Source organism: Belonocnema kinseyi, chromosome 9, assembly GCF_010883055.1.
Source record: "Belonocnema kinseyi isolate 2016_QV_RU_SX_M_011 chromosome 9, B_treatae_v1, whole genome shotgun sequence".
NCBI lineage: Eukaryota > Metazoa > Arthropoda > Insecta > Hymenoptera > Cynipidae > Belonocnema > Belonocnema kinseyi.
Window position 1 is genome coordinate 119640234 of NC_046665.1, and position 26452 is coordinate 119666685.

Genomic DNA, 26452 nt, shown 5'->3' on the forward strand with positions numbered 1-26452 from the left:
CTTTTTCCCTCTTTACATGGGCGAAATTGCTGCAGAAAATGTCAGAGGAAGATTTCTGATTTTTGACAAAATCTGTGTGAACTTGGGATCCTTCCTAATGTCAATCGCAGGAGCTTTTCTGGCTTATAACACTATGAACCTAGTTATGATATCCTTACCGCTAATTGCTATACTACTTTTTCCACTGGCTTGCCATCTTCTCAAATAGTTGATCAGTGGGGAAGAAGGCCAACTTTTTTACTATCCGGAGTATTGTCTGCACTTTCATTATTAATTGTGGGCCTATTTTTCTTCTTAAAAATCTTTCTTCAAGTTGATGTTTCTTCTATTGCTTGGCTACCACTTGTTGGTTTGATATCATTTACTTTTTCATGCAACATGGGACTCAGCACTATTCCTTATGTTTACAGAGGAGAACTTTTTTCTGTTAAGGTAAAGAGTGTGGCTACTATGTTTTCATCAATTATTGTATCAATATGTATTTTGTGGGATCAGTCACTGTCTTTTGTATTGCACCGGAAACTAAAGGAAAAAATCTAGAAGAAATTTTAGAATTGTTAAGTAAAAAAAATTAGAATATAAAAAAGAGGGATTGTGGGACCAATATTAACAATGGCATAGAAATGTGTTTTGAATATTTTCACACCATTATCTGTTAATCCAATCCAGGTTAAATTAAACAAACAATAACTGCTCTTGAATAATTAATTCATAATGATTATCAATCAATTGTATGTCATCAAGAAAAAATAAAAGGTTTTCAGGAACATGAGTAAATTTAGTTTATTTTCCCTTAAACATTTCATTATTTAAAGAAAAAGTTGGAAAAGCAATATTGATAGTAGAAGATGAAAGAAGCAGGCTTTTTAAAATAATTATGGAAATCTAATACATAATTTATAAAATTTAGGTCTCTAATTCAAGTTCTTGTTCTTAGAGTAAAGAAGTTGTGCAGCCATTACAAGTTATCAGTCTTATACCTTAACGGATGGGTATGGAAAATTTCTGGAATTCAAGGAACTCACGGAATACATGGAATTCAAAGAATTCAAGGAATTAACGAAATTCACAGAATTTGCGGAATTTATGGAATTAGGGAAATTTGTGAAATGTATGGCCTTCATAAAATTCACATAATTTAATGCAATTGAAAAATTTATAGAATTTCAGGAATTCGGGAAATTTATGAGATGAAAGGAATTCATATGATTTATAGAATTCGTGGAATTGACAGCATTCAAGGAATTTACGGAAATCATGAAATTCACAAAATTCGCGGAATTGGCAGAATTTATGGACATAAAGGAACTCACGAAATTGATCGAATTCACAAAATTTATGGAATTCAAGGAATACAGGGAATTCACTAAAAACACAGAATTCGCGGAATTATAGAAATTCACGGAATTAATGGAATTCATGGAATTCCAGGAATTCGAAAAATTCATGGGATTAAAGCGATTCACGGAGATTAATGAAATTTGTTGAATTCACAGAATTCAAAGATTTCAGGGAATTTACGAGTATCATAGAATTCGCGGAATTCATGGAATTAAGGAAAATCGCAAAATTCAGAGAAATAAGAAAAATCGCGAAATTTGTTGCCGTCATAAAATTCATGGAATTAATGAAATTTAGGAAATTAAAGAAATTTATGTGATTCCAGGAATGTGCGGAATTCATGAGATTGAAGGAGTTGACGTGATTTACGGAATTCGTGAAATTCACGGAATTAAAGGAATTGACGGAAATCATGAAATTCACGGCATTCATATCAATCACGGAATTCTGTGAAATGGCGAAAATCATAGGATTTCAGAAATTCACGTGATTTATGAAATCTACTAAATTCATACAATTAAAGGAATTCACGGAATTCTATAAATGCAAAGAATTCATAGAATTAAAGAAATTCAAGAAATTCGCTGAGTTCATAGAATTTACGAAATTATAGAAATTCCCAGAATTTCCGGAGTTCCCTGAATTTATGGAATTCGTGGAATTAATTAAAGGAATAAAGGAATTCACGGGATTTATGAGATTCGTGGAATTCACGGATTTGATGGAATTCAAGAAATTCATTAAAGTCGCAGAATTCACTGGATTTGTGGAATGTACGGAATTCACCGAATTCATGGAGTTCACAGAATACATGGAGTTCGCGGAATTTATGCAGTTCACGGATTCCATGGAATTCACGAAAATGATGAAATTCACAGAATTCATGGAGTTTACAGAATTCACGGAATTCAGGGAAATCATGGGATTCGTGCAATTAGCGGAATTCACGGAATTCGGAGAGCTCATAATAATCTCTTTCTCACTCGATTCCCTTCCCCAATCAGTGAGTTACGCCTACCCCGAAAGGGAAATGGCTTAATGGTGTAACATGGAAATGAAGGAATTCGCGAAATTGATCGAATTTGCGGAATTAACGAAATTCAAGGAATTCGCAAATTCAGGGTATTCACGGAATTCATGGAATTAAAAGGATTGAGGAAATTCACGGAATTCAAACAATTAAAGAAATTGAAGGAATTCACGGAATTTATAGAATTCAAGGAATTTGTCCATGAATCGATTATTTCCGTGAATTCCATAATGGAAACACTGAATTATCTTTGACACGTGTGGTTGAATTTGTTTTAATTTTATGGTTCGATGTTTTTTTAATTGAACAAATGACCTTCGTAAACTATTACATAATATTTGATACTATTATTTCAATTTTTCAATTTTCATCAGCGACTTTAAATTGTATCTAATCAGGTGCTCTACTATCAGCGAAAACTGTCCGTAACGACTTCAGTATACAGAAAACTATTGAATGAAACTATTACTACACATTTTAAAGAAGAAAAATTATTTTGTGACAAAAAACTTGAAGCTGGTTTGTTTCTTAAATGTATCGAAATAAAAAGAATATAAGAGAATGAAAATTTATTACTTTATTTGTTCTAAGATTTTTTAGTGAAGCTCAAAATGGAATTCAATAAATCATTTTCATTGTACACCTTTTCGAGTTCTGGTGAATCTGAATTAGGAAAAAGAACCAATAAAGTTCAAAAAAGAAGAGCTTATTTTCAACAATTCCTAAATTTTCTCTCTGGTAAGAAAAAAATAATTTTGCGATCGATTAAATGTTAAAAATAATAGTTCAAAAATATTTTTGACAACATTGGTTTAATGAACAATTAGCTATACTTTTTCTTTATATCTTTCATTCTTCAAGTCAGTTCTAAGAAATTTAATTCATTATTGACGCCAGTTCAATATTAAATTTCAGTTTTGCATGAGAAGAGTTGAATTTATTTAAAGTTTCGTTAACTTATTTTTTTATAAACAAATTAGTATGTCATCTACAGACTGGCCACAAAACATTATCTTCAAAATTGCCTGACTTTTCCTTGACTAATTTGTCATTTCCTTGAACATTATACAATTACAATACAATACAATACTATTTTTTATTTAAATTTATTTCTCCTGAAGATTATCTTTTTAGTTATAAGTTTTATTATTGGGTTTGAAATAAAACAATTTTCAGAAAAATAATTCGTTTTTTTGTTGTTGATAATCTAAAACTTTTCGTAAAAATTGAGCTTTTGTTTACAATTCATATTTTATTGCTAAACTATTTTTTGGATAAACCCCTTCTTTTAATTTGTCTTTTTGGTTTAAAACTTCGCCTGTTTTAGAAGAAATGTAATCTTTAAAAAAAATTCTATTGTTCAGTTGAAAATTCAACTCTCTCTTTGAATGTTTCATTTTTTATTTTAAAATTCAGCTGCTTTAGCAGAAACTTCATCTTTCTAGGATAAAAATGAAATTATTTGGTAGAGAATGAAAAATTAAAAAAATCATAGTCTGAACTTAAACAGTCAACTGGAATATTTTTAGATGGAAATTCAAGCATTTATTTTTGCATAAAAATTCATCTGTTTTGAGAAAAATTTGATCTTTTATGGATGAAAAAACAACTATTTGGTAGAAAATTATTTTTGTTTATAACAAAAAAAAAAATATTTTGAACTTGATAAGTCAACTGGAATCTTTTTTGGTTTAAAATTCACGGAATTTCAATAATACTTGAAATTCAGAGAAATTGTGGAATTTGTGCAATTCGCGGAATTCAAAGAATTCATGAAACTCAATCAATCAATGAAATTCGGTGAAATCACGGAATCCACAAAATGTATGGAATTCATGAAATTCCGTTAATTCCTTGACTTCCTTCAATTCCATGAATTCCGCGAATTCCACGACACCCATGAATTCCGTACATTCCTTGAATTCCAAAATTCCAAAAATTCCATAAATGCCATAAGTTCCTTCATTATCATAAATTCTTCTAATTTCGTTAATTCCACAAATTGCATGATATCCGTGAATTCTGGGAGTTCCATTAATTCCGTGAATTTCTCGAATTCCTTAAATTCTGTGATTACATTTAATTCCGTGATGGCCTTCAATTCCATGAGTTCCGTGAATTCCATGTATCAAGCGTATTTTGTGAATTCCGTGAATTCTTTGAATTCTGTAAATTCCAAGAATTTCAGGAATTCCGCCAAATCCAGTGAATTATGTGATTTCAATGAATTTCTGGAATTCATTGAATTCCACGAACTCCCTGAATTCTATAGATCCCTTGAATTCCATAGATCCCTTGAATTCCATAGATCCTTTGAATTCCATTAATTCCGTAAATTTGATTAAACTTTTGTCAGTATGTGGTATATCACGCACGCCTTCATAGATTTTAAGAAATTCATGGATGTCACAGAATTCACGGAATTCGTGGAATATATGAAATTCATGGAAATCAGGGAATTTATAGATATCACGGAATTCATGTAAATCATGGAATTTACGGAATTCATGCAATTCACGGAATTCAACTAATTTGTAAAATTTAAAAAAATCGTGAAATCCATTGAATTTACTAAATTCAAGAAATTAATGATGTTAAATGAAATAATTCAATTTAGTGAAATAAAGAAATTCACGGAATGTATGGAATTCCTTGACCCACGCGAATTCCATGAATTCCATTAATTCAGTGAATTTTTGAACTCTTTGAATTACTCGAATTCTTTCAATTCTGTGCATCCCGAAAATTCCTTGAATTCCATGAATTTCTTCAATTCCATAAATTCCGCAAATTCTCTCAATTTAGTGAATTCCATTAATTTCCATGAGTTCTGCAAATTCCTTTAATTCCATAAATTTTGCCAATTCCATGGATTCTATCCATTCCCGGCGTTCCATGAATTCCGTCAATTCCGTGATTACATTTAATTCCGAAAATTCCTTGAATTCCGTGAATTCTATAAATTAGGTGTATTTCGCAAATTCTGTAAATTACACAAATTTCGAGAATTCCATATATTAGATGAATTCCGTGAATTCAGCAAAACTAGTGAATTCCTTAATTTAAGTGAATTCCACGAATACCGTGATTTCTATCAATTCTACGAATTCCTGTAATTCCTCGAATTCCAAGAATCAATTGAATTCCATTTATTCCGCGAAGCTAATTGAATCAATATATTTCGCAAATTCGTTTCATTCCATGAATTTCGCGAATTCCGTAATTTTCGGGATTTTCTTTACGTCCTTGAACTCTGTGAATACCGCGAATTCTACAAATTTGATGATTTCTTTGAATTTATGAATTTTCCGAATTCCTTGACACTGTGAATTTTATGAATTCCGCGAATTCTACAGATTTCGTGAATTCCCTCATTTCTATGAATTCCGTGAATGTAAAAAGTACCGTGAATTCCATCTTTAAGGCTTATTTTGTAAATTCTGTACTTTACATGAATTTTGTGAATTTCATCAATTCCAAATTTTGCGAAAGCCATAAGTTCGATGAATTCCGTGAATTCAGTAAATCCAGTGAATACCGTGATTTAAGTGAATTCCTTGAATTCAGTGATTTAAGTGAATTCCTTGAATTCAGTGATTTAAGTGAATTTCTTGAATTCAGTGATTTAAGTGAATCCCTTGAATTCAGTGAGATCATTGCATTCCTTGAATTCATGAGTTTCGTGAATTTCTTAAAGTCCTTGAATTCCATGAATTTCGTGAATTTCTTTTAGTACTTAAATTCCATGAATTTCATGAATTCCATAAATTTCGTTAGTTCCTCGAATTTCATGAATTCTGCGAATTCCGCAACTCGTGAATGTCTTCATTACAGAAAAGCAGAAGATAAACTTTTCATCGATTTTCGACGAAAGATTCGCTGCAACCAAAATTAACTTTACAGAATAAACTTTAAAGAAATATCGGTTAAATTTTCTTTTGTTTTTCCATGACAACACATGTCTTTTGAAAAACGCGAAGTTGTCCGAATAAAACTTGATCTCTCTAAAAAAAATTCCAGCAACAAATCTTATCATTACTTTATTCTGTGATGTTTGCAATTTTACGTTACGCTTGTAGAAGTCTTGTAGAAGTGTTGTAAAATTCCAAAGATTTTTAACAGTGCAGATGTTGCTGGTGATACAAAAGAAGCCATAAATAAATTTATGTTTATCAGGTTACATTTTAATGATGGATGTTGGCGCAAGTTTGGTGTGGACCTCACCTGCTCTGCCCTATTTAACAAGTAAAAATTCAACAATTCCAATATCAACTGCTCAAGGTGCTCTTCTGACGTCAATGAAAAGTGTCTCTGGAATAATAGGATATCTCACGTGTCCAGTAATAATGGATCAAATCGGGAGAAAATACACAATCCTAATATTGGGATTGATACAACTACTGTCAAAAATTTTACTTTACATAGCTGATAGCTACAGCTTTTTACTTATAACAAGAGTTTTAATTGGTATTGGTGGGATGAGTACATACGCCTTTTTCCCTCTTTACATTGGTGAAATTTCTTCAGAAAATATCAGAGGAAGATTTCTCACTTTCGACAAAATTTGTTATAACTTGGGATCCTTCCTAATGTCAATCGCAGGAGCTTTTCTGGCTTATAACACTATGAACCTAGTTATGATATCCATACCGCTAATTGCTATACTACTTTTTCCACTTATGGAAGAAACTCCTTATTATTATTTAATGAAGGGACGAGAAAAAGAAGCTACTAAAACTCTCATAAAATTGTCGGCAGAGAAGAGAGTTGAAACTGTTATGGCAAATATTGAAAGAATGAAGAATGCTATTATCAAAGGACAAATATCAAAGCAAACTAGCATCAGAGAATTATTTAGCGATAGGGCAAGTCGGAGGGCTTTGATAATCAAAACGATTGCAGAAACAACATATATTTTCTCAGGCTATCATGCAATTCAAGCTTATGCGCAAGATATTTTCAGCAACAGTGGTTCAAACTTAGCATCAGGATACTCAGTGATGATCATGACAGGAATTCAAATTTTTGCTGGCTTGCCATCTTCTCAAATAGTTGATCGGTGGGGAAGAAGACCAACTTTTTTAATATCCGGAGTATTGTCTGCACTTTCATTAACAATTGTGGGTCTATTTTTCTTTTTAAAATTCTTTCTCCAAGTTGATGTTTCTTCTATCACTTGGCTACCACTTGTTGGCTTGATATCATTTACTTTTTCATGCAACATGGGACTCAGCACTATTCCTTATGTTTACAGAGGAGAACTTTTTTCTGTTAAGGTAAAGAGTGTGGCTACTATGTTTTCATCAATTATTGTATCAATATGTATTTGTTTGGCACAACTGATTCATCCATTACTGAATGACTCAATTGGTATATACTCAAGTTTTTGGATTTTTGGTTGTATTTGTTTTGTGGGGTCAGTGACTGTTTTTTGTATTGCACCAGAAACTAAAGGAAAAAATCTGGAAGAAATTTTAGATGTATTGAGGAATAAAAAATAAGAACATAAGAGACCGCCTTTTCGTTGAGGATTGATCTCTTCTTTTGAAAATTTAACTGTTCTATTAACAATTAGTGTACTTAAATTATGCAGCAGCTTAGGGGGGGGGGGGGCTTCATTCATGTACGTAATTTTTGCGAATTCGCAAAAATTGTCTTCTAAAGATTATCTTTTTAGTTATAAATTTTATTGTTTGGTTGGAAATTCAACAATTTTCTTAAAAAGACATCCTTTTTGGTTTAAAGTTCAACTGTTTTGACAAAAACTGATTAATTTTTAGACATTTTTTATTTTTGGCGGAAAATTTTATTTTATTTTATTCTTTTTTCTTCAGATTATAGTAGGATTTTTGGTTTTCGTTTATTCGCTGTGGTCCAAATTTGGTCGTTGGATTCTTGTTTTATTTAATAGGATTTTGCATCAATTTGATTATTGGACGTTAAATGGGATTTTTAATTTGGATTTTGGTCTAATTTAAACTTCGTAAATTTTCATTTATTAAAATTAAACTCTTGTTTAAAATTAACTTCAAAACCCTGGTGTGCTGGAGTTTTTTAGACTACGGATTAGGATTCAGCGACCCCCAAAAACATATAGTAAACATGATCTGACCCCTAGAATTGGAAAAAAAATTTGATAAGATTTGTTGAGGTTATGTCAGAACTCTGGCGCGCTGTTTTTTTTGGACCTCGTATTCGGATTCAACGACCCTAAAAATATATAATATACATGGTCTGACATACGGCCTCAAAAAATAATTATGAGCTTTTTTGAGGTTATGTCAGAACCCTGACGTACTGGGGCTTTTTGGACCTCGAATTCAGATTCAGCTACCCCAACAATGAATAATGAACATGGTCTGTCCCCCGGACTACAAACACCAATTAAGAGGTTTTTTGAGGTTATGTCAGAACCCTGACGGGTTGGGGGTTTTTGGACCTCGGAATAGGATTCAGCGACCCCAAGAACATATAATAAACATGGTCTGACCCTCGGACTCTGAAAAAAGATGAGGTTTTTCGAGGTTATGTCAAAACCCTGGCGTGCTGTGTGTTTTGGACCTCGGTTTCGAATTCAGCAACCTCAAAAATATATAATATACGTGGTCTGACCCACAGACTGAACAAAAAACTTTTATGAGTTTCTTTTGAGGTTATCTTAGAAGCCTGACGTGCTGGGTTTTTTGGACTTTGTATTCGGATTTAGTGACCCTCCCCCCCAAATAAACATGGTCTGACTCCCGGAAGAAAAAGTGTTATGAGGTTTGTTGATGTTATGGCAGAATCCTGACGTGCTGTTTTTTTTACCTCGGATTCGGATTCAGCGACCCTAAAAATGGAATAAACATCGTCTGACCCCCCGGATAAAAAATCCTATGAGGTTTTTAAAAATTATATCAGAACCCTGACGTGCTGTTTTTTGGACATCCTATTCGGATTCAGCGACCCTAAAACCTATTTATTAAACATGGTCTGACCCACGGAATAAAAAAGAAATTTTTAAGATTTTTTGAGGTTATATCAGAACCCTGATGTGCTGGAGGTTTTTGGACCTCGGATTCGGATTCAGCGACTCCCAATATAAATAGTAAATACGATCTGACATCCAGACCCGAAAAAAGATTTTTTTGTGCGGCTGTGTTATGAATTGGAACAGGGAATTTTACAAAAATTCGAATTCTTACGATTGGTTAAAATAGAGCATTTTTTGAAAAGAATTAAAATTTTGGATTTGAAAAGGGAATTTTTTGAAAAGAATTAAAATTTCGGATATAAACAGAGAAATTTTCAATTTTTAACTAATTCTGAGCTGGTTAAAAGTTCATAATATTTAATTTGGCAATTAAACTGCATTTAATAAAAATTTGTTCAGTTTAAGTGTTAGTAGCTTCTAATTAATCTTAAATCTTTTATAATTTTTGTACACATCTCAAATATTCGAAAATCTTTTCTAATTTTTTTCGGATTCCTAGGAAGTTTTGGAAGATTTTGAGGTAATTTTTTCACATTTTGAATGATATTTAAAAATTCAAAGAAATATTGTTTTAATTAAAAATTGAACTAAATATTTATTTTAAAAATTTTTTCTTACAAAATTCTATTTTCTATGTAAATTATCCTCTTGGCTTAAAATTGAATTTTGTGGTAAAGATATTTGTTGTTTTCAAAAATACAACTGTACGATTGAAAATTAATGCTTTTGAATTGAGGATTCAAGTTTTTTGTTGAAAAATCTTCTTTTTCGGTTATATCCAATTATTTTTATATTAAAATTAAATTTGTTGTTTGCAATTTCAACTATTAAATTTTTTATTGAAAATTATTATTTTCAGTATGAAAATTTAATTGTTTTGTAGAGAATTCGTCTGTGGGGGATGAAAAATTAACATGTTTGTGAAAAATTACTTTTCTTTCTTTGAATATCGATTCTCCTAGACAAAAATGTAAATAAACCATTTTTGGTTGACATTAATTTTTTTTAATTTTAAAACCTTAACTATATATTTACTTGAAAAATTTAAGAAACAAAAACTATATAAACTAAAAAATAATCAAATAAATTTGCAATAAAACCACATCCATATGCCAGAATATTGAGTATTTTCTTAAAAAATTGTATTTTTTTATGGAAAATTGATCATTTTTGGCTAAAATTGAACATTTTGGTGACATTTTTTGGCTGTTAAAAATACAACTGTTTGGTAGAAAATTAATCTGTCTTATTTGAGGGTTCAAGTATTTTGTTGAAAATTTTTCTTTTCGGGGCTAGAATTTGTTAGAAAATTCAACTGTTTAGTGAAAAATGTTTTTTTTTTCATTTCATTAAAAATTAATTCACCTTAACAAGAATGTAGCCAAACCATTTTTCGTTGGTTGAAAATTGATCTGTTGAATCACAACCACTATCCAAAATATTTAGTATTCTATTGAAAAATAATATTTTTTTATGGGAAACTGATCTCCTTGGCCTAAAATTGAAGTTTTCAGTGAGAAATTTTTCTTTTGAAAATGCAACTGCTTGGTTGAAAATTAATCTATTTTATTTGAAGATTAGAGTATTTTGTTAGATTCGGTCGAATCCAATTATTTTTAAAAATTAAAGTTAAAATTTTTTTAATATCAAGTATTCCATTTTTTTATTAGAAAATTTAATTTTTCGAGACGAAAAATCGGTGTTTTTCAATGCGAGTAGGAGCGAGAAAGTAGGTACATGCATTCGAGGCAAGGCAAAGCGACGAAGTAGGGAAATGCGTTCGAGGCGAGGCAAAGCGAGGAAGGCGAAGCGAGAGATGCAAAGCGAGAAAGGAAAAGTGAGGGAGACAAAGCAATAAGACCGAGAGATCTTAGAGATAAGGTGTGGATGAATGTTATTTTTTAAGGGTTAATTTTAGGAAAATTCTGCAAACAAATAGAAGTATAAGCAAGTGACTTTTTTAAGACCAGCAGGCCGAAAAATAAACAAATGTATCTATCAAGAATGCTGTTCTTGTTTGGTAAACTTAAAAAAAATGTAGTGCTCATGTTGAGGTATTTTATCGCGTAGAGAGAACTTTCATTTTAAAATGTGAGACCAACGGTGCAAAATTCAGGTTAGGAAAGTGTGTTACCATAAAGCACTTTCCGCTTTTTTGCTGTGTATAAAAAAGCAAAAAATTAATTGGATCGTTAGGATAGAGCACTCGCGGAAAAATGTACGGTAGTAATAATGGCCAGCGAAGTTTAGGAGCTGCGAGCTGATTTTTTTCGGTCACAGGTCAAAGAGCCCAGACGCTAAATCAAAGTGAGATTTCATGCGAATGGGTGACATGCGATATAAAATTTTTTCTCATGTTCCTTGCGCGCATCATTTCACTTATCCGATTATTATATATAGAGTAGATAGATTTATAAGTAGTTTTAAGTTTGAGTTGCACCTCAATTTATTAGAAATAATTGATTTAAATAATTTAAATAAATTTAAATGATTATTATTCTTATTGGAAGGTGCCACATAATGCAAAAATAATTACGTTTTTGGTCCCAAATAACGTATAGCCTACATGTTTTTAGGAAACTGACTTTTCTTATATTTTTTTTATTTTTTATAAATAAACAAATATGATAAAAATGGGAATTTTTCTATTTAGCGTTCCCAAAGCTGCTCGATAATAGGTAAATCCTTATTTGAAAAAAACATAAAATTAATCAACTAAATATTAATGTTGCTAAAATTATCCAAAAGCTCCTAATTGAAAGGACTGAGATTGAAAAAAAAATTTTGAGATCGACAAACTCCCGAATAGTTCATCTGTTTATTGAATAAAAAAAATCATAAGACTTATGAAATAATTTGTTTCAGTAGTCAGATTCCCGTAAAATGGATTTGTTTATTTTTTAATTTGTTTAAAAAACATCAAACTTATCAACTATTTATGAATGTTGCTAAAATTATTATAAGGTTTCTAACTAAATAAACAGAAATCAAACAAATGCCTGAATAATACATTTGTTTCCTAAATTTGCCTATAAAATTAACAAAAATAATCTTTAGAAGAATTTTCTTCATTATAATATTGTTTCCATTTGAGTTTCTTGCAATATAACAAAAAAGCGTAAAATTATTGAAAATCATAGAAACAATGTTTTGAAAAATAATTTGTTTATAACATTTTTTTGTTTATTTTAACATGACAGAATATATTAAAGTAAAGTAAATATATGAAAATTAGGCTATTAAAACAATTTTTATTTGATTTGTTTATTTATAAAAAATTTAAAAACTAAACGAAAATAGCCTGAATAACTTTATTTAAAATTTCATCAGCATTTAATCCAATTTTTGACGACTAAATCGATCAATATTAGTTACAGATTATACAATTTTCATAAAAATTTAAATAGTTAAAAATTAAAATATCTGGTAGAAAATTGATCTTGTTTATTGAAAATTTAATAGTTTGTTTAACAAATCAACTATAATGTTAACATTTCATTCATATTTTCAAAAATTCTTTTTTTCATTTCAATTCAATTGGTTGAAAATTCATTCTTTTTTAACTTTTTTTTAAATGAAAATTTTACGATTCCATTTTTGATTGAACCTTCTTCTTTTTCCGTTAAAAATTTAATTATTTTGCTTTTTGTAAAGATTTACCAATTCCTACACTGATTTTATGATGTCAAATACTCAAATTGAAAACATGTTAAATCCTGTAGTAAAAACAATTATTAATAAAATTGTATGAAAATTTTGTAATTGTGTACTTTTAATTTATTGATATTTTTCTTTTACTTTTCTACAAACAAAACAAAAAATACAAAAAATTAGAAATTCGTATTTAATTGTATTTTTTATTAAATTTTGCATATTTTAATAAAAAAAAGTACGTGTTTAAAAAAAATTACACTTATAGAAATGTTGTACTTTTTGAAAAATTTTTTCACTAGGAAATTATTTATAAATGATTCATATCAATCTTCATAGTTAAAAAATAAAATTTTGGTTTAAAAATTCAACCCTAGTTTAATGTTAAACTCTTTTTCTTAAATTTTTTTCTGCTGAAAATGTATCTCTTTGGTTGAAAATTTAAATATTTTTTTGCTGTAAAATAATTTTTTACATTAGAAATGTCGCTATTTTATTTTTCAGTTTAAAAATATTAAAAATATTCAGTTTAAAAATATTTATTGAAAAATTTTAACTTCTTCATTTAAAGTTTCATTATCTTGTTTAAAATTTAATTATTTTGTCATATTCATCTTTTTTTGTCGAAAATGTAACTGTTTTGTTATAATTCGTCCTCTTGGATAAAAAATTCATATTTTATGGTAGAGAAGTCATCTTTCTCAGTTTAAAATAATTCTCTGTCGGCTAAAAATTAATTTTTTTGCAAAAATTTAATTTTTCGGTTTAAAAATTTGAATCTCTTTTAAAAAGTTTGTTTTCCTGCCCTAAAAATGTTTTCTTTTTATTTCAAGAACCTCAAAATGAATCATCTATCATCAGAAGTTTTTTTTTATACTTACATAAAATTTGGAATTGTCGCGAAAATGGAGAAGAAACAGCATTGCTTACCTGAAACAAAAAGAAGTGTAAATTTACTCTAGAGTCAGGATTTGTTAAAAAATTTAAAAACGAAACTTTTTTTCTGATATATTTATTGCAAATTTCTTACTACGCCCCCCCCCCCCCCAAAAACAACTATGGAAAAGACTTATAGAAAAGAGTAAATCATGATATTAAGTTGGTAAAGTGGAAAACATATTTTCTATAAATGTTAGGGGGGATAGAAAGGAAGGTTAAGAAAGGAGGAAAATATGGCAAGGTAAGAGGGAAGGAAGTGCTCATAAGAGGGGAAGAAATAGGGATGTGTGGAAATGTAGGAAAATGTGCAATAGAGTGTGGAGAGAAGATGGGAGGGGGCAGAGTTATGGAAAGTGGAAGTAGTGATATCCACAGTGAGGAAAGGCGAAAGGGAGAAGGTTAGAGATTATAGGGAAGTGACGTCAATGACAAGATTGTATAAAGTATTTGTCAATGTTTTGGTGGAGAGGTTAAAGAAATAAGTTAAGGAAAAAAGTAGAAATTAGTTCGTAAAACTAAAGGTGAGATAGAAGAATGTATGGTGTAAAAGGAAGTAAGAGATTGCTAAATAGTGTATCGAGAATTTTTAGATAAATAAAAAACAGAGGAAACTCAATATAGTAAGTAGGAGGAGATATTTTCTGGTAGATAAGATAAGTAAGAGAAGCTGGTCTCTTAAGCCCTCTTTTATTAAGTATAATAATCTCAGGCTTGGAACAATAAATAAATAGAAATGTATGGGAAGGTTAGAGAAAATAACTAGAAGACAAAAAAGCTAGAAAGAGAATGTGCTCAAGATTCTAGGGGAAGATGGATTGGACAAAGAGAATAGAAAGTACAGAATCTGTGAATGAGAAAATGAAACCTAGAAGTATGTGTTTGAAAAAGATATAGAAGATAAATAAAAGATAAAAAAAGTTAGCAAGAGAATGTCGTAAAGATTTTAGGTGAAGATGCATTAATTGAAGGAGAAGACAAAGTGCAGAATCTGTGAATGGAAAAATTAAAAATGGGAGCATGTATGGAATGGATGTAGAAGGTAAATGAAAGATAAAAAAAGCTAGAAAGAGAATGTGGTAAAGATTTAAGGAGAGGATGGATTGGGTTAGAACTGAAATTGCAGAATCCGTAAATGGGAACAGTAAGCATAGAACCATGTAAAAAAAGGCTGGGGGAGACAAACAGAAGATAAATAAAGCTGGCAAGAGAATGTGGTAAAGATTTCACGGGAGGATGGATTGGGTGAGGAGAAGACAAAGTGCAGAATCTGTGAATGGAAAAGGAAAAATGACAGCATTTATGGGAAGGATGTAGACGATATTTGGAAGATAAAGAAAGCTGGTAAGAGAATGTGGTAAAGATTTTAGGGGAGGATGGATTGGGTTAGAACTGAAAATGCAGAATCTGTGAATGGGAACAGTAAGCATAGAACCATGTAAAAAAAGGCTGGGGGACACAAATAGAAGATAAAGAAAGCTGGCAAGAGAATGTGGTAAAGATTTCAGGGGAGGAGGGATTGGGTGAGGAGAAGACAAAGTGCAGAATCTGTGAATGGAAAAGGAAAAATGACAACATGTATGGGAAGGATGTAGACGATATTTGGAAGATAAAGAAAGCTGGTAAGAGAATGTGGTAAAGATTTTAGGGGAGGATGGATTGGGTTAGAACTGAAAATGCAGAATCTGTGAATGGGAACAGTAAGCATAGAACCATGTAAAAAAAGGCTGGGGGAGAAAAATAGAAGATAAATAAAGTTGGCAAGTGAATGTGTTAAAGATTTCAGGGGAGGATGGATTGGGTGAGGAGAAGACAAAGTGCAGAATCTGTGAATGGAAAAGGAAAAATGACAGCATTTATGGGAAGGATGTAGAAGATATTTGGAAGATAAAGAAAGCTGGTAAGAGAATGTGGTAAAGATTTTATGGGAGGATGGATTGGGTAAGGAGTGGAAGAAAGAATTGGAGGGGGCTAGAGGAACGAATAAGAGAAAATGAAAGAGTAAATGTGAAAAAGGGTAAGGTTGGGTAAGAGAAGAGGTGAAAGAAGAAGCAAAGAAAAGGTGGCTTAAATACCAGGTTTTTCTCGGTAGTCTCACCCGTGCAGATTCGTTTCAAATACGGAAGATCTCTATCACTTTGGATCAGAAGCCGCAAGTAACTTAGTAGAAAGGGGATTCTGTACTATGCTGCTGACAGGAGAATGGTTTCTACGCTCTTCGCGTTACGTGGGAAAAAACAACGGCGAGACGACTCGGCGACATAATGTCCCTGAGGTTTTGTGGTTCACCACGAATACATAGCAAAAAATTTTTTAAAGTTTTTTTAGACGTGTTTTTTATTAAGATATGAGGACTCAGGTTGCCTCAAATCCTGGGATTCATGCAGATACGGTTTTTTTTTTTTTTTTTTGACCAACAAATTTTGTTCCTGGAACTTAAACTATTTTATTAACAATTAATTTTTTTATTTAAAAATTGATATCACTTAGTAGAAACTTCACATTGGTTGGCTAAATATGTTACTATTTGGTTAAAACTTAATTGCTTTTAGTTGAGGATTCAAGTATTTTGTTCAAAATTCATTTTTGGTGATTAAATACAAAGTTTTTTATGTTTAATTACATTTTTTTAGATATCAGCTATTAAATTTTTCCTTTACAATAAATTATTTTTAGATCGAGAATTCAACTTGCCTCAATAATGTTATTTTTCCAGTAAAAGATTGAAAATTTTAGTTAAAAATTCATGATTTTATTGGGTCAAAAATGGATTCTTAGAAGTGAAAATTTAACTATTTTCCTAAAAATTCAACTAATTAGTTCAAAATTAACTTGTTTATTGAAAATTCATATTTTTAGATTGAAAATTGATCTATTTTTTTTAATTCATCGTATTGTTTTAAAAATTAAACAATTTATTAGCAAATTTATATATTTGTTTAAAAATGCCCATGCTTTGTTCCAAATTTTGTATTTACGACTAGAAAATTCAACAATTCGGTAGAAAAGTTAACTTTTTGATTGAGAAGTTGTCTATTTTGTTCAATATTATTCTTTTTGGGTAGAATCTCAATTTTTCGTTAAAAAATTAACTATATCGTTGAAAAATAATTTTGTCACTTGAAGATTCAAATATTTTGTTGCAACTTTGTTTTGTTATTTAAATCTAACTGTTTTAATTTTTAAATCAAAATATTATTTGTTAAAATATGTATAAGCTATTAAATTTTTTGCAAAAAATTAAACTTTTTATATGGAAAATTCATAACAATCGGTTTAAAGTTGAAATACTCTCGTAAAAATTCATTTTTTTGTTTGAAGACTGACATTTTTAGCTAAAAATTTGTATGTTTATGGTTAAAAAATCATTCTTTTAACTAAAAATTTAACTATTTTGTTAAAAATTCTTCGAAATAAAAGATAGACTTCTCTTATTTTTTGAATAAGAGTCCTTTCTTATTGTTAGTTTAAAAATTCGACAATCATTTAGCTAAAAATTTCTAGAAGTGAAAAAATAGAAACTAAGAATTAATCAAATAATATTTTGACTAATATCGTACCAACTGTTGAAGCTAATTAATTAAAAATTTCCATCATTTGTTGAAAGTTCACGTTTTCTGGTAAAAAGTTTACCTTCGTGGTTTAAAATTCAACTATTTGCTTAAAAATTGTTTTATTTTGTTAAAAATTCAGTTTCCTGCTAGAAAATTAATTATAAATAAACAGTTTTTAACTAAATACATACAGCTGATTCTTCAACCAAACAGTTCAATTTTCAGTTTAAAAATTAATTTGGAACAAAAAATGAATTTTGAAGAAAGTAGTTTAATTGTCAACCGATGAGTTGAAGTTTCATTATTAACCAGGATGATTAATTTTCTAACAAGAAATAATAATCAATTAAAAATATTGATTTTCCACACAAGAAATCGAATTTTTAGTAAAATAATGAATTTTCAACCAAAAAGCTAAATTTTCGCCAAAACGTTTAAATCCTCAAATAAAAAAGATTAACAAAACAATTGATTATCTATTTAAAAAATACTAACAAATTTTCAACCGGCAGGATTGACTAATTTTAAATAGTCTAATACAAATGAAAAAAGAAAAATTCTTAACCAAAAATGAGATAGTTAATTTTTGAGTTAAAAAAATTTATTTTGCGCCAAAAGGATAACGAATTATTTGCAAAATTGTTAAATTTTCCAAAAAATAAAATTCAACTGTTTTATTTTAATTCTTTTGTTTAGGGACAATCCAACTGCTTTTCATATAGAGTAAAAATCGAAGAAGTAGAGAAATATTTTTGAAGTAAAAGTAAAGAAATAGAGGCAGTGGATTATAAAAAAATTCAAGTAAAAAATTGAATGGAAAATGTAATTGAAGACAATTTTTGTAAGTAATTTTTAGTCATTCATAGTCCTGTGCTATCCTACAGTTTCGGTCCTATGTCCTTCCATCGTACTTTTTTCCAAGAAGGGGAAGTGAGGAAAGTAGGAGTAAGGAAGGGAGTGAAAGAAGAAAAAGTGACAGGAAATGAGGAGTGGGGGAGGGGATTATTAGAAAAAGTGAGGAGGAATTAGGAAGGGAAAGTAGGTGAAGTGAGGGAAAATTAGGGAAAGGAAAGTAGAGGAAGTGATGGAAAATGAGGAGAGAAAAAAGGAAAATTAGGTGAGAGGATTGGAGAAGAAGTGAGGTGAAATAAGGAGGGAAAGGGATGTCAAAATGAGAGGAATAAAGAAAAATAAGGGGAGATGATGTAAGAGACAGATGTGGACACGCGTAGAGGTGAAGTAGGAGAAATTAGGAGTGTTATATTAAACATGGAGTTGGGAGGTGTGTGAAAATAGGAAAAGGGATGTATAGGAAGTAAAAGAATCTGAGTGGACGAAAAGTAAGAGATATGAAAGGTATAGAATTAGCAGAAATGATGAAACGAGAAGTAGGGCCAGTGAGGGAAAGGAAAGGGTTATGAAATAATTCGATGGAAGTTGCGGAAATGAGAGCAGGAGAAATGCGAGTAAGAGAAATATGGGAGTTAATGGGGAATGAAGGAAGGGTAAGTTGTGGAATTGGTGGCAGGGAAAATAGGGAATATGAGAAGTGAAAGTACATCAGGAAGAATTTGGGGGAGGGACGGAAACCGAAGGTTGGAGTGTGGAAATAGAAAGTGGGGTAGGTAAGGAAAAGTAGGTGAATGAAGATGAGTCAGGAGAGGGAGTATAGGGAAAGTGAATGAAAATGAAGTGTGAGAAACTAGAAGAAATGACGGGTGAAGAAGTATGGAAGGTGACGAAAATAGAGGAAACATTGAAATAAGGAGTGGGGGAAGCCAGGGGAGGATAAAGGAGGATGAATTCAGGTACACAAATAAGAAAAATAAGAGCTGTAGAAGTACGAACGTTGGTAGGCAAGGGGACAATAATTAGAGGAAGTGATGTTAATGAAACCAGGGAAGGGGAGGAGAGGAGGAAGTAGATGAGAAAGGACCTAGGAGATGAAGGGAAGTAAAGTTTGAAGTCTAGAGACGGAAATTAGAGAAAGCAAGAGAAAGTAGGGGAATGTAGATGGCGCAGGGGGGGGGAGAAGTAGGGGAAGGGAAAGGAAGTAGTGGAAAGAGTTGGGTGTGAAGTAGAGTAAGTGAAAGAAGAGAAAGGAAGAATAAAGAGAGGTAAGTAGGGGAAGTGAGAGTAAGGTAAGTAGGGGAAGTTAGAGTAAGGGAAGTAGAAAAGTAATGGAAAATGAGGGTACGGTAAGTAGGGTAAGTGATATTAGATGAACTAAGGAAATTGAGGACTGGGTGAAGTAGATGAAGAATTTGAGAAAGGAAATGAAAGCAAAGGTTAAAGTGTACCAAAAAGAAGTAGGGATAACGGGAAAAGAAGGGAATGTCATCGTTAAAAAAAAAGGGTCAAATATAGTATGAATCCCAGGTCTGGGAGAAGAGAAACTAAGCCACCTCACGTACCAGTATGGACACGGGAAAGAAAAGCCGTTAAAATCCTTTCAGGAGCCTCAACTAATCAGACACGAAACATACATTTCTCGCGAATATATAATAATTACCTTAGCCGCACGTTTTGTGGCATTTACTTATTTCCGCCGTAACTGCTAGTGTAGTACTTGACCGCAGCTAGAACACGTTTACGAAGAAACGTGTAATCTTTCAGCATGGACGTGAGAGAAATGTTCTTTGGTAAATGCAGTCTGTTGCATAAATTTCGTTCAGGAGTGACTGGATTTGCATTTGAATATATCAATGGCCACCAATCGAAGTCACGTTTCTAGTCAGGTGTGACTAGTTTGACAGTTCACCATTGTCACTTATTTTGACGAATGATTCGATCTTGACAGACTTTTGCTGTATTCATTAGGTTTCAAACGTCCTTTAAAGTTTTTTGCTACTTTTTAGTTTTTTTTAGATATCACACTTCACACACTCAGAAAAAATACTTCTGAATCAAAGAAATATCGGTTTGACGAATGTACTATTGTTTCTTATTTTGTTGAATCAAATAAAATAATTTTAAATTATTAAAAAAGTTATTAGCCTCAAATAAATATGTTATAAAGTAGAACCTCGATTATCCGGCCCTCGATTATCCGAGGCCCGCGCTATCCGAGGCCCGCGTTATCCGAGGCAACGGGACTCATCCAAGCAGTCCGAATTAACCGAGGTGTATGCTCGGATAATAAGGAGAATGATTAATAAAACAGATGAAGCTGCGACGCATAATTCTGAATGCGCACAGTATTTTGCAATTATCATTAAATTAATAAATTAATACAGAATCATCCACATTCGTAAGTTGTTTAATTTTATTCGCTAAGTGTTTATATTTATTTTTCTATTTAAAATATATCAAAAATAGATAACTCTTCCGAATTTTGTACTTTTTCCGTATTATCCGAGTTTTCGCTTATCCGAAGTATCTCCTCCCCACATTTCCTCGGATAATCGAAGTTCAACTGTATACCTAATCAGGGTTGTCGTTTTATTTAAAGAAAAAATTCTGGGTATTTCCCGGGTTTATTCCCGGTTTATAAACATTTTTCACAGTCAATGAAATTTAAAATATCGAGCAATAAATCTAAGATTTGTTCCATTCGAATAAATAAAAAACAAATTAAAATTTTTTAACTTTCATAAATTGTAGAGTTCAAAGATTTAGATTCAGTTCCAAAATTTTTAATCGACTTTATCATTTTTAATGCTCTAAATTAAAGAATCAATGAATTTAAAAATGTTAAAAATTGTACCATTTTAATAAATTTTAAATTCTAATTCCAACTCAGAATTGGCTAAAAATTGAAAATTCCCTGTTTCAATCTGAAATTTTATTACTTTTGTAAAAATTGCGTGTTCAAATCCAGAATATTAATTCTTTTAAGAAATTCTGCATTTCAAACAATTGTAAGAATTACTTTTCTTTTTAAATTCCCTATTTAAATTAATAATTTAAATTTCTTGTAAAATACCTTGTTTCAAAACAAAAAAAAATAATGTTGTTCGAAAAATTGAATTTTCCATTGATAATCGTTATTCCCCTCGATAAATTCCAGGTCCAGCTCAGAATTGGTTAAAAATTGAAAATTCCTTGTTCAAATCCAGAAATTTCATTTTTTAAGAAAATTCATTATTTTTACTCAGAAATAAGATTCTTTTGAAAAAATCCACGTTCAAATCTAAAATTTTAATTCTTTTCGAAAATTCTCCATTTTAACTAATAATTCGAATTTTTTCTAAAATTCCCTGCTCCCATTCGTAATTTAAATTTTGTTTGAAAATACCACTTTTTAACCCAAAATTGCAATTTTGTTTAAAAAATTCATTTTTTCATACATAATTTTTATTCTCCTAGATAAATTCCATCTCAAAATTGGTTAAAAATTGAAAATTCCCTTTTCAGTTCAAGAATTTTAATTCTTTTCTGAAATTCTCTATTTTAACTAGTATTTAGAAATTTTTGTAAAATACCCTGTTCCCATTCATAATTTAAATTTTGTTATGTATTCCGTTTCAACTTAGAATTAAAATTCATTCTCTAAAAAAATGTTCTGCTACAGCTCGGAATTCATTAAAATTTTTTTATTTCAATTTCCAATACAATTTATAATTGTTTTGAATAAATACCAGTTTCAACTCAAAATTGTTTAAAATTTGAAAATTCTCTGCCTTAACTCAGAATTGGAATTCTTTGAAAAAATTTCATGTTCTATTTAAGAATTTTGTTCCTTTTCGAAAATTTTTCGAGAATTATTTTTATTCTGGATAAATTCCAGCAACTACTGTAAATCTATAAGAAACTGGAAGTTCTCTGTTCAAATTAAAAGTTAAAATATTTTAAATTCAAATAGTTTAAAAAGAAATAAAAGGAATTTTCGAAAAAATTTTAAATCGTTATGAGTCTTTTTAAATATTCTTTTAAAATTAGTTTATTATAATAAAAAATGATTTTAAATTTTTTGTTCGAAATCTGCCAAAATCTATTTTTTTATTTATTTGTACTGAAATTTGGGTTCGAATCGTTGGATTTTTTCAGCAAACATAGACACTTTGTTTAAATTATTCGAAATCATTTCAAATTTTTCATTAATTATGAATTTTTTTAAATCTTTTAAATATCTGTTTAACTTTCTCGAATTCTTTCTAAGAATAAAATGTGTTCAATTGTTATTCATACATTAAAATTGAACAATTTGACTTAGAAATTAAATTTGGTTGAATAAAAAATTGAAATTTTAACGATAAAAGTTTTTTTTTTAGTTTTGAATATTAAATTTATAATTACTAATTTTAAATAAACGACCAGATACTTTTAAATATTAATTAACTGCTCTTTTTTAATCTATACATTTCAAATTGATTTTTTTTTTAATTGTTATACTTTAAAGTGAAATTTGTTTTTTTCTTCAAATATTAGCCTTGAATCCTAAATATATTATTGTGAAGATATTTTAAAATTAAAAATATTTTATAAAATTTAAATTAATTATTATTTACTTTTTAAATCTTAAAGTACTATTCAATTAAAAAAAAATTATTTTATTTATATTCACAGTTGATCAACTAAAAATGTTTTGTTTTTTTAATCAAAAATCTTCAATTTTAAACTCTTCTAATTTTTTTTTGTTTAAGTCCTGAAAACTGCATTAATATATTTTTTTTAATGTAAGCCAACCAAGAATATTCATTTCTTACGAAATAATTCAATTCTCAACAAAATAGTTAAACCTACAAGCAAAAAAATGCATTTTCAAACAAATAGTTAAATTTTCAAGAACAAAAAATTAATGTATGAATGAAAAAGCCAAATTTTCATCAAAATAGTTGAATTTTACACCAAAAAATATTTTTTATACAAAAAAGAAGACCAAAAATATGAATTTTTTAGAAAAAGTTAATTTTAAACCCAATTTTCAACCAAATAATTAAACTTCAACAAGACTTGAAATTTCTAGCAAAAAAAGATAGGCTTGTCCAAAAAAGTTTAATTATTGTTTGTCGAGTCAATAATGAAAAATTAATTTTTTTTTAAATTGTAATATTGTCAAGACAAAAAGGCGAATTTTTTACAATACAGTTTAAATTCCGATTTAAAAAAATATATTTTTTCAAAATAATTCAAGTTACAAGAAAACAGGTGAATTTTCGACCAAATATTTGAACTTTCAAACAAAATAGACGAATTAAACAAACAAAAAAAGTTGAATTCACAAACCGAAAATATGAATGTTAAAAACAAGGTTTATTTTTATCCGAATAAATTAATTTTTAACTAAAAAGATTAATTTACCGACATGCAGACTAATCAACAGCACAAGTGGTTTGTGTCCATGCTAAGTTTCTAGAATGTTCTGAATGACGTCAGAAAATGATATCGCGCAATTCTGATTAGCGAATTATTGAAGAAACAGCTTTAAGGTAATTTATTGTGTCAATTATTATAGTTATGAGAGAACCCAGGATGATTTATTGCTTTATTATCGTGAATACAACAAACTGAAAATTCCTGTCTTTCTCTAACCCGCAAATAACTTACGAAAAAAATTCCATTGCAGTCTAGAAACTTCAAGAACATTCTAGAATATTCTAGAACTTTGAAATAAAGAGGTTATATAAGTAGAGATCATGAAATCCACCTTACCACGATCGAGAATATTCTACAACTAAGGTGGTTCGTGTCCCTGCTAAGGTTCTAAAATATTTTTTCATAACGTCCTCTAATTAAACTACACAATTTCAAGTTTTTGACACCGCATTACAAACTTGTTAAAACTTAGCTCCGACATGAATCACTCAAATTGCAGAATTGTTTGGATGATGGTAACATGTCGGTAATAGAAACCTTCCTCATTAATTATTCAAAACTCTCCACAGAAACTCTGAGTCTGAACACTGTATACTCAAAGGACCTGAAGACATACACAAATATTAAAAAAAAAAAAAAAGAATGAGGTATAAAAGACATGGTTCCTAACAGAGATTCCTATTACCGACATGTTATCGACAAGCAGACCATTCAACAGCCAAGTAGCTCGTGTCACTGACAAGTTTCTAGAATGTTCTGCATTACCTCCGAAAATAATATCTCGCAATTGTGAGTAACGAATTGTTGTAGAAACAGCTTCAAGGTCATTGATTATCTAAATGGTTATAATTATAAGAAAAACAAGGATGATTTATTGCTTTTTTATAATTAATACATTACAATAAAAATTCCTGTCTTTCTTTAACTCGCAAATAACTTATGAAAAACATTCTTCTGCAGTCTAGAAACTTCTGGAACCTTCTAGAATGTTCTAGAACTTTGAAATAAAGAGGAAGCTATATAATTAAAAATCAAGAAACTTACCTTACCAAAATTGAGAAAATTCTACAGCTAAGGTGGTTCGTGTCCGTGCTAAGGTTCTAGAATATTTTTTGAAATTGTCATCAAATTTTAATGCACAATTTCAGATTTTGGAAAACGCCTTAAGACCTTGTAAAAACTTAGCTCGGACACGAACCACATAAGCTGCAGAATAGTTTGGATGTCGGTAGCATGTCGTTGATAGGAATTTTCCTCATTAATTATTCAAAACTTACTAAAGAAACTCTGAGTTTGAATACTGAATACCCGAAGGATCTGAAGACCTACAGAAATGTTTAAAAAATAAAGAATGAGATATAAAAGACACTTGGGAAAAGTAAGAAATGTATACCAGTCCAAAATAAATTTTCCTTTGCATTATTAAGAAAAGTCTCTTTCACCCCGAAGAACTTGAGTTATTTTCTTTTATTCGAGTTTTCAAGAATTCTTCTCTTTTCAAGATAAGAGTAGACGGGCGAAAAATTCTGGGAATGTTTTTACCAATGAATCTCGAGTTACTGGACGATAAGAGTGCAACGACCCGAAAAAAAATCAAACGAAAATTTAAAGTTTATTTATTTCGGCTAAAAAGGATAACTTTCTACACCATGAAAGATGAATTTTAAATACAACAGAACGCATTTTCAAACCAAAAGGGGGAATTTGAAAGAAAATAGTGAAATTTAAAAAATAATAAATGAATTTTTAAGGCTAAAAAAGTATTTCTGAAGAAGAGAGTCGAATTTTCAACAAGATAGTGAAATTCTCAAAAGAATAATTAAATTTTTAACAAAAAATATAGGTTTTAGAAAAATACATTATTTTCAAAGAAGTAAACTTTATACGAGACGAGTGAATTTTCAACTAAAAGGATGTAGTTTCAAAAAAAATTCATTTTTAAAACATATTTGAATTTTTTACAAAAAAAAAATCATTTTTAAGTATGTACATTAATTTTAAACAAAATATTTAAATCTTCAAACAAAGGATCGAATTTTTACATCAAAAATCGGTTTATGAACAAGACGATTGATATTTACCACAAAATGAGAATTTTCAAACATGCAAAAAAATAATAATTTTCAGAAAAAAGAAGTTCTTCAAAAAGAACTTCAAAGAAGAACTTCAAAAATTAATTGTTCACAAAGAAGAATAATATTTTACCATAAAATAGGAATTTTCAAACAAATACTTTAATTTTTCTTTAAACATGCATGATAATTAGTTTTTCGGTTAAATAAATTAATTTAAACAAAAGAGTTTTCAACAAAATAGCTAAATTTTCACAAAAAACGTTTGAAAATTAAAATCATGAATCAGAAATTTGAAAAAATCGTTTAACTTTTAATTAATTAGTTTAATTGTCAACCAAGAAATATTTCAGTTTAATTTTAAAAGCCAAAATATAAATTTTAAACAAAAAGATATTTTTCTGTAAAAATAGTCCATTTTGCAACCCGAGAAGATAAATTTTTAATAAGATACATTAATTTTCAATAAAAATTATTAAAATTATTAACTAATGATTTCTGAAACATATATTTAAATTTTCCACCAAAAATATGAATTTTCAACAAGACGATTAATTTTCTAACAAAAAAATAATTTTTTAACAAAATACATTAATTTTTAACAAAACTGTTACATTTTTAACTAAGAAAATGGATT

The 26452-nt window shown here is 29.6% G+C and overlaps 2 protein-coding genes across 2 annotated transcripts in view; one reads left to right on the forward strand and one right to left on the reverse strand.

Moving 5' to 3' along the window:
• Positions 1–601, forward strand: part of LOC117180840 (facilitated trehalose transporter Tret1-like) — a 30073-nt gene extending 29472 nt beyond the window's left edge. Inside the window, exon 3 of the mRNA XM_033373368.1 lies at positions 529–601. Within this exon, the coding sequence (XP_033229259.1) occupies positions 529–575 (47 nt within the window). The 3' untranslated portion in view covers positions 576–601. The remainder of the gene's footprint in view (positions 1–528) is intronic.
• Positions 1–26452, reverse strand: part of LOC117180722 — a 1130389-nt gene that overhangs the window by 656884 nt on the left and 447053 nt on the right. The gene's annotated exons all lie outside the window — the stretch shown is intronic.